The sequence below is a fragment of the Chanos chanos genome, chromosome 5, assembly GCF_902362185.1.
Source record: "Chanos chanos chromosome 5, fChaCha1.1, whole genome shotgun sequence".
Classification (NCBI taxonomy): Eukaryota; Metazoa; Chordata; class Actinopteri; order Gonorynchiformes; family Chanidae; genus Chanos; species Chanos chanos.
In genome coordinates, this window is record NC_044499.1 from 220001 (window position 1) to 237500 (window position 17500).

Below are 17500 nucleotides of genomic sequence, written 5' to 3' on the forward strand. Positions count from 1 at the left end.
ACACCACCTTATCAGCATAAATATAAACAAACACACACACCACCTTATCAGCATAAATATAGACAAACACACACCACCTTATCAGCATAAATATAGACAAACACACACACCACCTTATCAGCATAAATATAGACAAACACACACCACCTTATCAGCATAAATATAGACAAATACACACACCACCTTATCAGCATAAATATAGACAAACACACACCACCTTATCAGCATAAATATAGACAAATACACACACCACCTTATCAGCATAAATATAAACAAACACACACACCATCTTATCAGCATAAATATAGACAAACACACACCACCTTATCAGCATAAATATAAAGACAAATCTATCAGAAATGATCAGAGATGAAAATGTGAACATTGATACGTCACGCAGTGTCCGATAAGAGCGTATCTCTCTGATTGGTCCCTCAGATACGTCAGAGCCAAGGGGCGGAGTCTCTGCAGGCAGTCCGACCCCATGTACAGAAAACTACGCCAGCTTCTGTGTGCATGGAGTGTGTGAGATGAAGAACAACGTGGCAAGTTGCAGGTAGTGGACATACACTCAAACACACACACACACATACACACACACTCACACACACACACACACATACACATACACTCACATACACTCAAACACACACACATACATACTCACACACTCACATACACTCAAACACACACACACACATACTCACACACTCACATACTCTCAAACACACACACACACATACTCACACACTCACATACACTCAAACACACACACACACATACTCACACTCACATACACTCAAACACACACACACACATACTCACACACTCACATACACTCAAACACACACACACACACACACTCACATACACTCAAACACACACACACACATACTCACACCCACACACACACACACTCACACACACACACACACACTCACAGACAGACACACACACACACACACACACTCACACACACACTCACATACACTCAAACACACACACACATATACTCACACTCACACACACACACACACACACTCACACACACACACACACACACACACACACACACATACTCACACCCACACACACACATACACACACACACACACACACACACTCACAGACAGACACACACTCACACACTTACACACACACACACACAGACATACACACACATGCACACACACACAGTCACATGCTTAATATAGGACATGTGTTGTAGGTGTTATAGAAATGGTATTGTTATTATAAGTATAATAAGCAGGTGGGAGGGTTTTTTACTATAGCAATGTTTTTGTTTTTGTTTTTCAGGTGTAACACGGGCTACTCTGGGCTGCAGTGTGAGGAGATGCAGGATTTTAATGTCCTGTATGTGGTGCCCAGTGGACAGAAACTTCATTACGTACTAATAGCTGCAGTCATAGCAGCAGTGCAAATTGCCGTCATTATCACTGTGGTCATGTGCATCACCAGGTAACACACACACACACACAAACACAATCTCACATGTAGGCATGCACACACACACACACACATGCAGACACATAGATACAGTGTGCTGTGTGCTGTGGATTACACTGACATGTGATGTCTAACCTGTTACAGAAAATGTCCTAAGAAACCCCGTGGCCGTAGACACAAACAGAACCTGGGCCGTCCCCCCCCTGACTCAGGACGAAGGATTGTATAGCTGCACCCCACACACACACACACACACACACACAGTCACACTCACTCACACATGTGCGCACACACACACACTCAGTCACATTCACTCACATACATATACACACACAAACACATACCTTCTTACCATGAGGTAATAAGAGACTCTTTGAAGAAAAGATTGTTTTTGTTTTTTCCTGGAGGAGGACTGCTTCAGAAGCCTTACTGTCCCACCGAGAGACAGGCTCACTGTCCCACCAAGACACAGGGTCACTGTCCCACTGAGAGACAAGGTCACTGTCCCACTGAGAGACAAGGTCACTGTCCCACTGAGGGACAGGTTCACTGTCCCACTGAGAGACAAGGTCACTGTCCCACTGAGGGACAGGTTCACTGTCTCACTGAGAGACAGGGTGAATTATCCAGCCATGCAGTGAAGCTTCTAATCCCTCTCTCCTCTCCTGTCTTTAGAGCTTACAGTTGTTTGGACCAGCAGATATCTATGAATCTGATTGACTCTCTCTCTCTCCCTGTCTCTCTCTCTCTCTCTCTCTCCCTGTCTCTCTCTCTCTCTCTCCCTGTCTCTCTCTCTCTCTCCCTGTCTCTCTCTCTCTCTCTCTCTGTCTCTCTCTCTCTCTCTCTGTGTGGACGTGCAGCTGAACCCAAACCCAGTAAGCCCAGGGGGGTATTCCAAGTCTGTGGTTTAGTGACAAACCCTAATAAGTTAACTCAGAGTAAGTAGTAAACCCCTGACAGAAGAGCCCTATGGCTTCATTTTCCTAGCAAAACAAAGCCAGAGGTCTCTTCTATTAGGGGGTTTACTACTCTGAGTTAACTTAGCCGGGTTAGGCACTAAATACTTGGAATGCCCCCCAGGTGGTGAAACATGTTTACAATGTTTTGTTTGGTTGGTTTTTAGGGATGTTTTTGGTATGAAACAAACACACTGTGCTTTACACTAATGATAATTTATTGTTTTTTTGTTTTGTTTTGATGAATGTTTGGAGGATGATTGTGCTGTTTTATGAGGGGATGTTGTGTTTTGTGGCATGATTTGTGATGCTGTGTCCCGCTGCCCTTCTGTAAATACTGTGATATACTGATGTAAACACACAACCCAGTAACTGCTTCAGCTCACACTGAGGAGCAGAGCTTTACGTTTAGGATTATGGGTCAATGGTTTGACATTAGGGGCTGGATTAGGGCTAAAGTTAAGATTATTGTTTGGATTATGGGTTATTGTTTAGGATTAAGATATGAATGAGTTCATGGTTAGGATTACTGTTTAGATTTTGGGTAAAGGCAAATGTGCAGTCTATCCAAAGTCTAAGTTTCAGAGTTGAAAATGTGACTTTTTTCACTGACAAGTGTCTTACATTGTGCTGTAAGCAAAAGGACAGTATCTTATTTAGAGCCTTGAGCAGCAGGCTTTATCCGGTCTCTGTAGAAACCAATGAAAATGACCTTTGATTGGTGACCATAAACCACACCCTAGTGTACCTAATATGGATAGGAGGGGAGAGCTTGTCTGGTCTTGTTGAGCATGATTGAAATTTGAAGACGTTGTGATTCGAATAATTTCAGAACTGAGCATCTGATTGTACAAGCAAGTTGTATAGTACAGAATGGAGTTGCCTGGCCCTTGGTTTTTAAGATATGGGTTTGGACGTTAATTGACTGAATATATTGCTTTGGGTAACATGATGGGGTCAAGGTTTTGGAAGAGTTTGGAGGAGTTGCGTTAATTTTTGAAAAACACTGAGAAAGCATTGAAGAATGTCAGAGAAGCCTTTTTTTTTACCGTTGTCAGTATATGAATGTGTAATTCTCATATGTCTGTGTATAATTCTCATCTCCATTTGTGTTTAAACATCTGTGTTACTGACAGAGGCACATACATTACATCCCTATGGACTCTGTGACATTACTGTTGTAATGTGTGTGAGTGTGTGTGTGTGTGTGTGTGTACTTGTACAGCTATCCTTCTGAGGACCAGTATGAGTTTTAGACCTTGGGAGTGAGGACATTTTGGGAAAGTGAGGACATTTTCACTGGTCCTCACCTCTTCAAAGGGCTGTTTGAGGGTTAAGACTTGGTTTTAGGGTTCAGGTTAGAGTTAGGTTTAGGTTAGGGTTAGGGTAAGGGTTGGGGTTAGGCATTTAGTTGTGATGGTTGAGGTCAGGGTAAGGGGCTAGGGAATGCATTATGTCAATTAGCGTCCTCACAAAGATAGAAGTACAAGTATGTGTGTGTGTGTGTGACATTGTACTGATTATTTTAATATGTGGTTAGCTTCAGTTCTGCATGTAAACACTCTGTTTCATTAAAAAAACAAATAAAACTTTTTTTTAATGTGACTTTGAAAAAGTCTGCTGTGTTGTGTGAGTGTATGAGATGCGTGTGACTGTCTGTGTGGAAGTGTATGGATCTGTTTAAAGTGTTACTTGTTGGTAGTTCAGGTCAGTGACAGTTTTTCGGCTAAATGTCTGAGCCTCTCAACCGAGATCTGCTGGTGAGTAAACTTTTTATTTTCAAAAGTAAAAAACAAAAACAGAAATGATGTTTTCAGGTCATCAAAGGTCCAGGTGTTAGAGTGTTGTCACATGATGGAATGTTGGTGCAGATTTAGGGGAATGTTAGTGCACTTTTAGGAGAATGTTAGTGCAGATTTGGGGGAGTGTTAGTGCACTTTTAGGAGAATGTTAGTGCAGATTTGGGGGAAGACCTCATGTTTGCCGGAGTGAATGGACATGCTGGGACTCCAGGGGCACATATAACAGGCAGTGCAGTAGTTCTGTTGTAAGGTAATATAGCTGTGTAACAGTAGTTCTGTTGTACAGTAATATAGCTGTGTAACAGTGGTTCTGTTGTAAGGTAATATAGCTGTGTAACAGTAGTTCTGTTGTACAGTAATATAGCTGTGGAACAGTAGTTCTGTTGTAAGGTAATATAGCTGTGTAACAGTAGTTCTGTTGTACAGTACTATTGTTGTGGAACAGTAGTTCTGTTGTACAGTAATATAGCTGTGGAACAGTAGTTCTGTTGTAAGGTAATATAGCTGAGTAACAGAAGTTCTGTTGTACAGTAATATAGCTGTGTAACAGTAGTTCTGTTGTACAGTAATATAGCTGTGTAACAATAGTTCTGTTGTAAGGTAATATAGCTGTGTAACAGTAGTTCTGTTGTACAGTAATATAGCTGTGTAACAGTAGTTCTGTTGTAAGGTAATATAGCTGTGGAACAGTAGTTCTGTTGTACAGTAATATAGCTGTGTAACAGTGGTTCTGTTGTAAGGTAATATAGCTGTGTAACAGTAGTTCTGTTGTACAGTAATATAGCTGTGGAACAGTAGTTCTGTTGTAAGGTAATATAGCTGTGTAACAGTAGTTCTGTTGTACAGTAATATAGCTGTGTAACAGTAGTTCTGTTGTAAGGTAATATAGCTGTGGAACAGTAGTTCTGTTGTAAGGTAATATAGCTGTGTAACAGTAGTTCTGTTGTAAGGTAATATAGCTGTGTAACAGTAGTTCTGTTGTACAGTAATATAGCTGTGTAACAGTGGTTCTGTTGTAAGGTAATATAGCTGTGTAACAGTAGTTCTGTTGTAAGGTAATATAGCTGTGTAACAGTAGTTCTGTTGTACAGTAATATAGCTGTGTAACAGTAGTTCTGTTGTAAGGTAATATAGCTGTGTAACAGTAGTTCTGTTGTACAGTAATATAGCTGTGTAACAGTAGTTCTGTTGTAAGGTAATATAGCTGTGGAACAGTAGTTCTGTTGTACAGTAATATAGCTGTGGAACAGTAGTTCTGTTGTAAGGTAATATAGCTGTGTAACAGTAGTTCTGTTGTACAGTAATATAGCTGTGTAACAGTAGTTCTGTTGTAAGGTAATATAGCTGTGTAACAGTAGTTCTGTTGTACAGTAATATAGCTGTGGAACAGTAGTTCTGTTGTACAGTAATATAGCTGTGTAACAGTAGTTCTGTTGTAAGGTAATATAGCTGTGTAACAGTAGTTCTGTTGTACAGTAATATAGCTGTGGAACAGTAGTTCTGTTGTAAGGTAATATAGCTGTGTAACAGTAGTTCTGTTGTACAGTAATATAGCTGTGGAACAGTAGTTCTGTTGTAAGGTAATATAGCTGTGTAACAGTAGTTCTGTTGTACAGTAATATAGCTGTGTAACAGTAGTTCTGTTGTACAGTAATATAGCTGTGGAACAGTAGTTCTGTTGTAAGGTAATATAGCTGAGTAACAGAAGTTCTGTTGTACAGTAATATAGCTGTGTAACAGTAGTTCTGTTGTACAGTAATATAGCTGTGTAACAATAGTTCTGTTGTAAGGTAATATAGCTGTGTAACAGTAGTTCTGTTGTACAGTAATATAGCTGTGTAACAGTAGTTCTGTTGTAAGGTAATATAGCTGTGTAACAGTAGTTCTGTTGTACAGTAATATAGCTGTGTAACAGTGGTTCTGTTGTAAGGTAATATAGCTGTGTAACAGTAGTTCTGTTGTACAGTAATATAGCTGTGGAACAGTAGTTCTGTTGTAAGGTAATATAGCTGTGTAACAGTAGTTCTGTTGTACAGTACTATTGTTGTGGAACAGTAGTTCTGTTGTACAGTAATATAGCTGTGTAACAGTAGTTCTGTTGTACAGTAATATAGCTGTGTAACAGTAGTTCTGTTGTACAGTACTATTGTTGTGGAACAGTAGTTCTGTTGTAAGGTAATATAGCTGTGTAACAGTAGTTCTGTTGTACAGTACTATTGTTGTGGAACAGTAGTTCTGTTGTACAGTAATATAGCTGTGGAACAGTAGTTCTGTTGTAAGGTAATATAGCTGTGTAACAGTAGTTCTGTTGTACAGTAATATAGCTGTGTAACAGTAGTTCTGTTGTAAGGTAATATAGCTGTGTAACAGTAGTTCTGTTGTACAGTAATATAGCTGTGTAACAGTAGTTCTGTTGTACAGTAATATAGCTGTGTAACAGTAGTTCTGTTGTAAGGTAATATAGCTGTGTAACAGTAGTTCTGTTGTAAGGTAATATAGCTGTGTAACAGTAGTTCTGTTATACAGTAATATAGCTGTGTAACAGTAGTTCTGTTGTACAGTAATATAGCTGTGTAACAGTAGTTCTGTTGTACAGTACTATTGTTGTGGAACAGTAGTTCTGTTGTAAGGTAATATAGCTGTGTAACAGTAGTTCTGTTGTAAGGTAATATAGCTGTGGAACAGTAGTTCTGTTGTACAGTAATATTGTTGTGTAATACAAGGTTATAATAGTGTTCCATTTGCAAATTTGTTTTTATTTTGCTAATATGTTTGTATTCAATCTGAATTTTAGTTTAGTTTTAGTTACTTTTGCCAGTGGTTTCATTAGTTTCAGTTTAGTTTTTATTTCAAGGACTCAGTTCTATCTTGTTTTAGTTTATTATAGTTTCAGTTTCAGTTGTAGTAATTTTAGTTAAGGACAAAAATTGTCAAAGATTAGAGCAGTGTGCAGAATAATCTGCTTATCGTTGAAGATATCAACATTTCAAGACTACACTTAACTAATATATGCGATACATTTGTTCAGACTGAAAGCCTGTTAAGGCAAGGCAAGTTTCTTTATATAGCACATACACAAGGCCATTCAATGTGCTTCACGCAAGGCACATAAAACATCAGATAAGAAATATAGAATAAGATCAATAAAAACAAATAAAAAGATATAAGTGTATAAGAGAAAATGAACAAAGAATTAAAACTGAGAAGTAAGAGAAAACAAAAAGGTCAGGCAATGCAGAACAAAAACATTAGATAAGAAATACAGATTAGGATACATAAAAACAAATAAATGAAAGAAAAAGATACTACAGCGTATAAGAGAGAATAAAAAAGAATTAAAATTGATAAGTATGAAAGTGAAAGTGAGAGTTGGGGCGCTTCAGAAAGTTTGTTCCAGTCATGTGCAGCGTAAGAACTAAACGCTGCCTCAATGTGTTTAGTTCTAATGTTGGGAATAGTTAGCTGACCAGTCCCAGATGACCTATGGGGTCAAGAGGGTTCACATGGTGAGAGCAAGTCAGAGATGTATTTTGGCCCTAAGCCATTGAGGGTTTTGTAAACAACCAACAGTATTTTAAAGCCGATTCTTTGACTAACTGGAAGCCAGTGCAGAGACCTGGGAATTGGTGTAATGTGATCAGCTGTCTCAGTTTTAGTTAGAACTCTCAGCAGTGTTTTGGATAAGCTGTAGCTGTCTGAGAACGTTTTTCAGTAGCCCTAAGAGGTTTTGTTTGGGGATGAATCCTCCAATTCTTGCTACATTTTTGAGATGATAATGGGCTGATTTTGTTATTAGGTTGATGTGGCTAAAGTTTGATCTGAGTCCATAATTACACCTAGATTTCTGGCCTGGTTTTTAGTGTGCAGAGGGAGAGATTCAAGGTGAGCACTAACTTTCAGCCTTTCTTTATGGGCGTCAAAGACAATTATCTCAGTTTTGTCTTTAATTAGTTGAAGGAAGTTCAGGCACACCCAATCATTGATTTGTTTAATGCACTGGAGCAGCGAATCTATGGGATTGTAGTCACTTGGTGAAAGAGCTATGTAAATTTAGGTGTCGTCCGCATAATTATGGTAAGCAATTTTGTTATGTTGCATAATTTTGCTTAATGGCAGCATGTAATTCCACACATCATGTTAATTCGCTTTGATACATGGTCGCCGATGGAGACAAAATAGTCCACTCCCTGCCCTGCAGATAGGACTTGAACCAATTAAGGACTAAGCCGGAAGGTCTAACCCAGTTTTCTAGTCTAACAGTATTGTATGGTTTATGGTATCAAAAGCAGCACTAAGATCCAGTAACACTATAACTGAAATTTTCCAGAATCTGTGTTTAAACGAATGTCATTTAGAACCCTGACAAAAGCAGTCTCAGTGCTATGATGGGGCTGAAATCCTGACTGGAAGTTGTCAAAGGAGCCATTTGAGGTTAAAAAGTTGCTAAGCTGCTGATAGATGTTACGGCCGGTCACCAGCTCGTAGCATAATGGGGGAGACGCACACGATAATAGGTCTAAATCTAGGGGTTTTTATTATCCAAAACGTGAAGACAAAGAATTAACAAAGCGAGTTGAGGAAGCGGAGCGGTAACACAATCACGTTGTGCTGGGATGGACCGGAATGGTGTCAGGAGTCTCGCCGGAATGGTGTCAGGAGGGTCTACAAATAGGCTCATCCCACAGGTTTCAGGTGCCCCTAATCAACAGGTTAGAAAATACCAAAACAAAACAAACAAAAACATAATCGCCACCAGAAGGGGTTGTCAGTGCTGCCTTGCTGCTATTATTTAGGCGGCCACCAGGACTTGGGAACGTAACAATAGACAACTTTTTCGATGATTTTACTCATGAAGGGGAGATTTGATATAGGTCTGTAGTTGCTAATTACAGAAGCATTTAGACTGCTTTTAACCCTAACCCTAACCCTAACCCTAGAGGCTTAATAACTGCAGTTTTCAAAGACTTTGGAAAACTGCCTGATAGGAGAGAGCAGTTAACCATTTACAGTAAATCTGTCGCCAGGCAATTAAATACATTTTTGAAGAAGCTTGTAGGCAGAGCATCAAGGCAGCAGGTGGATGGCTTAAGATGTAGTACAATTTCTGTAAGAATTTTGCAGTCAATGGCTTTGAAGTCTTCCATGTTTTGTCTGGATGTAGTGGTGGTATAGTTGTTTTGTTAGACATGGAAGTATGAATGACTTGCCTAATGCCTTGAATTTTATCACTGAAGAAGTTAGCAAACTCATCACATTTACTGTTGGAGTTGAAGAGCCATTGACTGTGGGGGATTTATTAACCTTATTAGCCTTAGATTTATTATCAACAGTAGCAAATAGAATATGTGTGTGGCAATCAACTAAGGAAACCCAAACGCAGAACACAACTCTGGTTAGAATGAAGGAGGGTTTATTGACAAGTTGTAGAATGGAAATGGAAACAGGCAGAGGAAATGCAGGTGGCTGGCAAGGATGCGGACGATGAGCGAGGTTGTAGAGTGGCGTGGTGAGTGAGGCGGAGTAGAGGGACTAAAGAGGCGGAGCTGGAGGATGACAGGCAGGCGAAGGGCACACTGGACGTGCGGAGTGGCTCAGAGGTGATCCTTTCGAGAGAGAAATGGGCAGATAAATACTGATATGCAAACTACAAAACCAATAGAATACAAAGAGAGACCAGGAAGCGAGTTCTACCACACAGGCTGAAACAACAATCTGGCGACAAGTGGATGAAACACCGGGGTTTAAATACTCTGACGTGATGAGGTGACTGATCGCAGGTGTGTAGGCAATCTGGAAGTGAAGAGAGACCACGCCCACAACACACACAAGCACAACAGAGAAGACAAACCAACAGGGGGAGCACAGGGAAAAGGAAACACTAGAAACATAAGGAACAGACTGACAACATAGCCTTAACCATGACAGTGTGTATTATTAATATTGCTGTTAATGATGTTAGAAAAATAGGATTGTCTTGCACTTCTCAGTTTTGAAGTGTAATTATGAAGTCTGTCTTTACAAATGTCATAGTGAATCTGGACTTTTGGTTTTCGCCATTTGCACTCAGTTTCGCGACACTCTTTTTTGGGTTTCGACAGACGTAGCATTTCTCCATGGTGCTTTTTGCTTTCCAGAGATCAGTTTGACCCTAGCAGGAGCAATAACATCAATAATATTCACAATTTTGGAATTGAAATGATCTACAAGGTCATTAACAGAGGCTGAAGTAAAGGTTGGTGACAAAGAGATAGCTTCCTTGAACAATGCACTGGTACTCTCATTGATAAACTGTTTTTTTAACAGTTTCTGATCTAATATGGATATCAGGGTTAATACATTTTGACATATCAAAAAACACACAGAAGTGATCAGATAAGGCAAGGTCAATCGCAACAACATTTGAAATATTCAGACCCTTGGAGATAATCAACTCCATAGTATGCCTCCGACTGTGGGTTGGCCCTTTCACATGCTGAGACAGTCCAAAGGTGCCCAATATGGCCAAAAGATCTTTAGTACTCTTGTTGTGGGAATTATCAATATGAATATTAAAGTCACGAGTTATTACTAAATGGTCAAAGTCTGTGGAAATAATGGACACTAATTCAGCAAATTCTTCAAAGACGTTAGCAGAGTATTTGGTGGCCTGTAAATAATTAGCAGTAGAACTCAAGAGGAACATTTCAGTATAGCAGAGAGCTATTCAAAGGATAAAAAATCTCCAAATGATGTTTGCTTGCACTGAAATACATCATTAAATAAAGCAGCTACTCCACCTTCTTATCAGCTATAACAACGTCCATAAAACTGAAGTTAGGTGGACTGACTCAATGAGAATGGTTGCATCTCCATTTTTCTCTAACCAGGTTTCAGTTAAAAACATAAAATCAAGTTTATAATTGATAATAAAATTATTTATTAAAAATGACTTGTTTGCTAGTGATCTAACACTAAACTGGGCTAGTTTTAGATTATTAATGATAGGCCCTGCGACAGGTTGTCTCCAACTTTCAGACAATTCCACCCTTATCAAGTCTGAAAAGTTGGCAGCAGGGGGGGTGCACATGTTGCTTTTTCTACCAGTGGTTAAAACAGGAATGAGGAGGGTTACGGGCTCTGATATAAAGTCTCTTGGTGGTGGTGGTAGTTGTCCCATGATGTTAGCGTTTGAGAGCGTTGAGTGTCGATCTGAGATGATGGGTTTTATAGAAGGAAGCCAAACCTCAGCCAGACTTCAATGAATTAACAAAAGATGATATGATATGCCTTGATTTAGCCATATGAACTGCCAACACTATGAAGAAAGTAAACTGCACACAATGGCAACAGTAATCCTACAACAATGGGCTCCTAATCAATTGAAGAAATGATCTGAGCTACCAAACTACTTAAAATTGATTACAAGTTTGACTATCAGTCATATTAGTTCAAGACCATATAGCCGACAAAGACAGATGAACAGCATGTTGGGTACAGCAGTTTATACAACTCAAGCCGATTTTTTTTTTTTTTTTTACAGCATCATCATTAGGAAATGAACAAAACTCAATTTGCTGTTAGAAAGCATGAGAAACTCTGAAGGGGCATTTTGCCATGAACATTACAGATCTATTTTCCCAACTGTATAATTTTGATAAAATAGCTTAAGTAGGATGAAAGCATCAATGCGTGTTGAGGAGCCACCTAGCTAGTCCAATTTCAACAAGGATAGTGATTGGCGTGAGCACACGGTGGCTCGCTAGTAAGCAAGCTAGCCAGCTAGCTAATTATCTTCACTGTCATATAGGTTAAGCTCCACCACATGTGCAGTGTTAATTTCGTTGATGAAAACTGTGACCAAAAGTGTCAACGAACTTTTTTCCAGGATGAAAATGAGATGATAACTGAATAAAAATGTACCTTTGAAAATAAAAACCGTGACGAAATATATAACCATTTTCGTTGGCGAGTAATAACGAGATGATAATATCAGAGACAGATGAATGGACAAGCAATTTTAGCCATGATTTGAGTTACCAAGTTAACATTAACTAAAATGTTCGATTCCCAGAGGAGGGGGGAAATTGGTGGGGCAGCACTGCCAGTATGTATCAACCAGTCGTAAGCACGCAGTACATGGCTGTGCAAATCTTGCACATTGAGTGCATGCGTGTAATTGGATGAAAAACATATAGGGTTAGGGTTAGGCCTGTGATAGAGGCCTGTTAGGCATGTAATATAGGCCTGTGGTAGTTCCCCCCTCCTCTGAAAATCGCTAACGTTTTAGCTAACGTTAACTTAGCAACTCCAATTATGGCTACTCTCAGAAGAAGAAAAAGAATGGAATTATGGACGCATTTTAGACACAACACAACTGAAAATAAAATGCACTGCAAAACAATGTGGGTGCAAAATCAGTGGGAAAATACCAAAAACCTCATTTGACCAAAATTTGACTAAAACTTGTATAGTTTTAATTGACTAAAACTAGACTAAAGCTAATAATGATCAAATGACTAAAATATGACAATTCTAGTCAAAAGACTAAATCAAAATCACCTGCCAAAATTAACACTGGTTCCTGTTGAAATAAATGTTCGGATTGACTCTCGAAATCGCTGACGAGATCCACTCACCTCACTTCCCCTGTCTTCTTTCCTCAACTGACCGCGATCGATCACTTCGTCACATTTATGATCTCGCTCTCAAAAGGTATTCATCCCCCGCTTGGTTTAGTTCGCTGTTGTTGGTCTAGGTCCTCGTTTGGTGTTTTGCTTAGAACTTTATATTTTAAATGAGTATTATATCTGGATTATCTGTATTTCTGGAAAGGGCCATAATACATTGCTAATTCAATTTTGCGATACAGAGAGGTCCCGTATGGCACTCAACATACATCACAGACAGAAGACCAATGCACTCTTTTAATAAGCCCGCATCAGGAGTCTATAAATCTTTCTAGCATACTTAAAAGGCAGAATGAATTGACAAACATTCTTGTAAAATAACAGATTCTTTCTACTTTACCAAAAGGAAACCTCTCAGTTCTTGACGGAGACATTCTGCAGTATAAATCTTTCATCCAATTTTTGAATACGTGACTGAAAGAAAAACAGACACTAACTGAGACCGGCTACATTTTCTTATTCAATACACCAAAGGACAAGCTCAGGCGCTCATTAGAAGCTGTCAACATATGAATCCAAACAGAGGCTATCAGAGCGCAAAAGCATTATTGAAGGAACACTTTGGAAATTAATATAGAATTTCATGTGCATACATGGAGAGAGACCTGGGTTGGCTTACTATCAAATCTGAGGATTCAAAAGCTTTACAGGACTTTGCATTGTTCCTTAGAACTTTTTGCAATGCCATGGAAGAACTGGAGTACATGGGAGAACTAGATACAGTTTCTAATATGAGGAACACTGGGCCTCATTCACCAGTATCACCAGTTTTTTTTTTAAATTTGTTCTTGAGAAAGGTCCTGAGAAATGGTCTCCGTCAGATTCATGATGTGTTCTTAAACCGCAGAATTGTTCACATTTTGGTTCTTATAACGATGAATCCCGTTGTCTTCATAAATTGAAAGCGCGTGCCGGTTGTTCCTAATTAGCAATGGTAAATGCCCTGCCAATCCCGTGTGCACAAACAGAAATCTATGGAAGCCTGTGGCCACAAAAAAAAAAAAGTTTGCTCAATTGCAACTTTATTTCTCGCAATTCCAAGTTCTTTTCTGACAAAAAACAAGTAGCTTGAGCCATCACTTGTGCTCCTGCTTTAATGGTTCAATGCAATTCACGTGCAGTAGCAGATAGGAGCGAAAGCTACAATGGCTGCGTCTGCTCTGTTCAGGTATTTTAATATTTATCCATATGTAAAAGTAAAACTGACTGATTCTCTCACACATGATTTACAACCTGCCTGGTTTCAGAAGGGATAACCCATAAGCAGTGTATGTAAAACTACTGCTCTCTTATCGCAGTCTCCATCAACTGTCATATTCTCATATTGCTCTTTTTGTTCATTGTACAAAAGTATGACTAAAATATGCACTACACTGTGGAGTTTTATATGTAGCGTTAGTGTAGTGTTTATTTATTTTAAAAGACCATAATGCTTTGTAAAATAATGAAAATAACAATTAAAAAAATATTACAAATGGCAGAAATATTATTGTAATTTAAATCCTATAATAATATACAGCTGTGGAATTGAAGAAAACACAATAAACAATTATTTTGCACAAACCTGTCAGCACTCAAATGTGCGTAAGTGTGCTCTTGAGTATGCACAGATTGTGTTCTTACCTAAGAACAAATCCCAAATAAGAAAACATTGGTGAATGTCAGAAAACTGTGTAAGTGGGTTTTAAGAACAAATTTCTTCTAAAGAACAGTTGGTGAATGAGGCCCACTGTTCTTAAGCTCCCATAGAAGTTCAGAGAAAAGTGGCGCACAAAGGCATGTGAGCTGCAACATACTGGTAGAGTCAGAATGGTCACTCTGGTCTCTTTCATTGAGAGACAAGCTAGTATAATTTCAGACTCAATATATGGCAATATTCAGGATTTGAGCTCTGCTAAAGTAAGGCCTAAAATAACCGTGAAGCCCAAATCAAAAGGAACCTTTGGCACCAATGTTAATGTGAAACCACACCAGGAACCTAGAAACCCAGACAGCTCATGTCTGTTCTGCAAAGGGGATCACAAACTGAAATCATGCTCTGAATTCAGAAATAAAATGCACAGGGAAAAGATCAAATTTCTAAGACAGAATGGAGTCTGTTTTGGACGTTTACTAAAGGCTGGGCATTTGAGCAAAGACTGCACAGGGCGTCTCAGTTGCTCTATATGCAAGAAGAACCATCCTAGTGTACTACATATCAAGGCAGAACAGTCAGTGAAAGCTCCTGTGAGTAGTGCGCTGGTGAGTATTCTGGGGCTGGTGACAAAGAGAGTGGCACAGAATGCATGCTTTCCATTGTGCCAGTTCAGGTAAAACACGCAAAAGGAAGCAAAGTAATACGTACATATGCATTTCTTGACCCTGGTGGTTCTGCAACCTTCTGCACAAAGAGCCTCATTAGTAAACTGAACATCACAGGGAGAAGAACCAACATCTTGCTCCGAACTATGTCCCAGGAGAAGCCTGTGAGCTCAGACATCATCACAGGGTTAAAGATCTCTGTTGTAGATGAAAATAACTTTATTGCATTACCAGAGGTATACACTCAAAGAAGCATGCCTGTAGACACAAGTAGCATTCCCACCAATGATGATCTCTCTAGATTTCCTTACCTTAGTAAGGTGAACATTCTTAGAATCAAAGCTGACGTGGAGTTGTTGATTGGCAGCAACATTCCAAAGGCTCTAGAGCCGTGGGAAGTAGTCAACAGCCAAGGAGATGGACCATATGCAGTTAAAACCATATTGGGCTGGGTTGTCAATGGTCCTCTAAATGGAAGTTACATGAGTAGCTGTCCTAAAGTCACGGCAAACAGAATTTCTGTTACAAACCTGGAAGAATTTGTAACAGAATTATTGTTGCAACAGTACAACCATGACTTCAACGAAAGCTCAGAAGACAAAGTTGAAATGTCCCTGGAGGACAAGAGATTCATGACAATAGCAGAAAACTCAGTCACTCTGCTAAATGGACATTATACTTTGAACTTACCATTCAGGAGAAAAGACTTAGTTAAGCCAGATAACCACCAAGTGGCAGAGCAGCATCTTTCTAGTTTAAAAAAGAAGTTCCAAAAGAATGAAAGATTCAAAACTGAATACACAGAATTCCTCACAGAAGTCATCAACAAAGGGCACGCAGAGGTGGTGCCACAGGATGAATTGAAAAGATCTGATGGCAAAGTCTGGTACATTCCTCACCACGGTGTATACCACCCCAAGAAGGGTAGCATAAGGGTTGTCTTTGATTGTGGTGCAACTTTTCATGGCACCTCTTTAAATTCTGAGCTACTGCGAGGTCCAGATCTGACGAGCTCTCTCTTTGGTGTTCTTACAAGATTCCAACAAGAGCCTGTTGCAGTGATGACAGATATTCAGACTATGTTTCATCAGGTCCGAGGGTCAAAAACCGAGGTTGACCTTTTACAATTTCTATGGTGGCCTAATGGTGATGTTAGTAGGCCTCCAGTTGAGCATCACATGTTGGTGCACCTGTTTGGAGCAGTATTGTCTCCATGTTGTGAAAACTTTGCACTAAGGCAGACAGCTACAGACAATAAGAGCATGTTCCATCCCAAGGTAATAAGCACTATTGAGGACAACGTCTGTGTTGATGACTGCTTGAAATCCCTCTCATCTGAGCAGGAAGCAGTGCAGCTGGTCAAGGAACTTACATCTCTCTGTCAAAAAGGAGGATTCCATCTGACCAAATGGATGAGCAACAGCCAGACTGTACTCGCGCACGTTCCAAAGGAGGACAAAGCCCATGAGGTCAGGGAACTGGACCTAGATAGAGACAAACTGCCAATAGAAAGAGCACTTGGATTGTTATGGAGTGTAGATGGTGACGTGTTTAAGTTCAACATCATTGTAAGAGATAAACCTCACACTCGAAGAAACATGCTATCCATGGTGAGCTCAATTTATGACCCACTTGGTTTCTTATGCCCTCTCACTCTACCTGCCAAGTTGCTTCTTCAGGAGCTGTGCAGGAGCAAACATGACTGGGACAGCAGAATACCTCAAGCCGCATCTGACAAATGGAGAAGATGGATTGATGATCTTGTTGTGTTGGAGAACTTCCAAGTGGCACGTTGTGTGAAACCATCTGGATTTGAACCACTCAGACAAACTGAGCTACATCACTTTTCCGATGCCAGTGATCATGGATACGGCACAGTAAGTTACCTCAGAATGAGTGCAGAGAATCATAGGGGACACGTATCCTTCATGTTCGGTAAAGCAAGAGTGGCTCCTCTAAAACAGATGACCATCCCTCGTATGGAACTGGCTGCTGCAGTATTAGCTGTTAAAGTTGACAAGATGCTGAGAAAGGAGGTGGAGTTAAATCTCAGTCAATCAACCTTTTGGACTGATAGTCAATCAGTTTTGAAGTACATAGCAAATGAGCAAACAAGATTTCACACTTTTCTGGCCAATAGAATCTCTCTCATAAGGGACAACACGGATGTATCACAATGGAGGAACATCGGAACCAAACTGAATCCAGCTGACATGGCATCAAGTGTAAGGAATGGATCCAGGGACCAGAACTTCTGTGGAGGATGGAAGAGGAATGGCCTCAGAACCCCATGGAGTCCCTCTCACTC

General features: G+C 39.8%; 1 protein-coding gene across 1 annotated transcript in view; it reads left to right on the forward strand.

Moving 5' to 3' along the window:
* tmeff1a (transmembrane protein with EGF-like and two follistatin-like domains 1a) overlaps nt 1–1696 on the forward strand; it is a 9917-nt gene extending 8221 nt beyond the window's left edge. The window contains exons 8-10 of the mRNA XM_030773312.1: nt 439–556; nt 1318–1479; nt 1612–1696. Of these exons, the coding sequence (XP_030629172.1) occupies nt 439–556; nt 1318–1479; nt 1612–1696 (365 nt within the window). The remainder of the gene's footprint in view (nt 1–438; nt 557–1317; nt 1480–1611) is intronic.
* The last annotated feature ends 15804 nt before the right edge of the window (nt 1697–17500 follow it).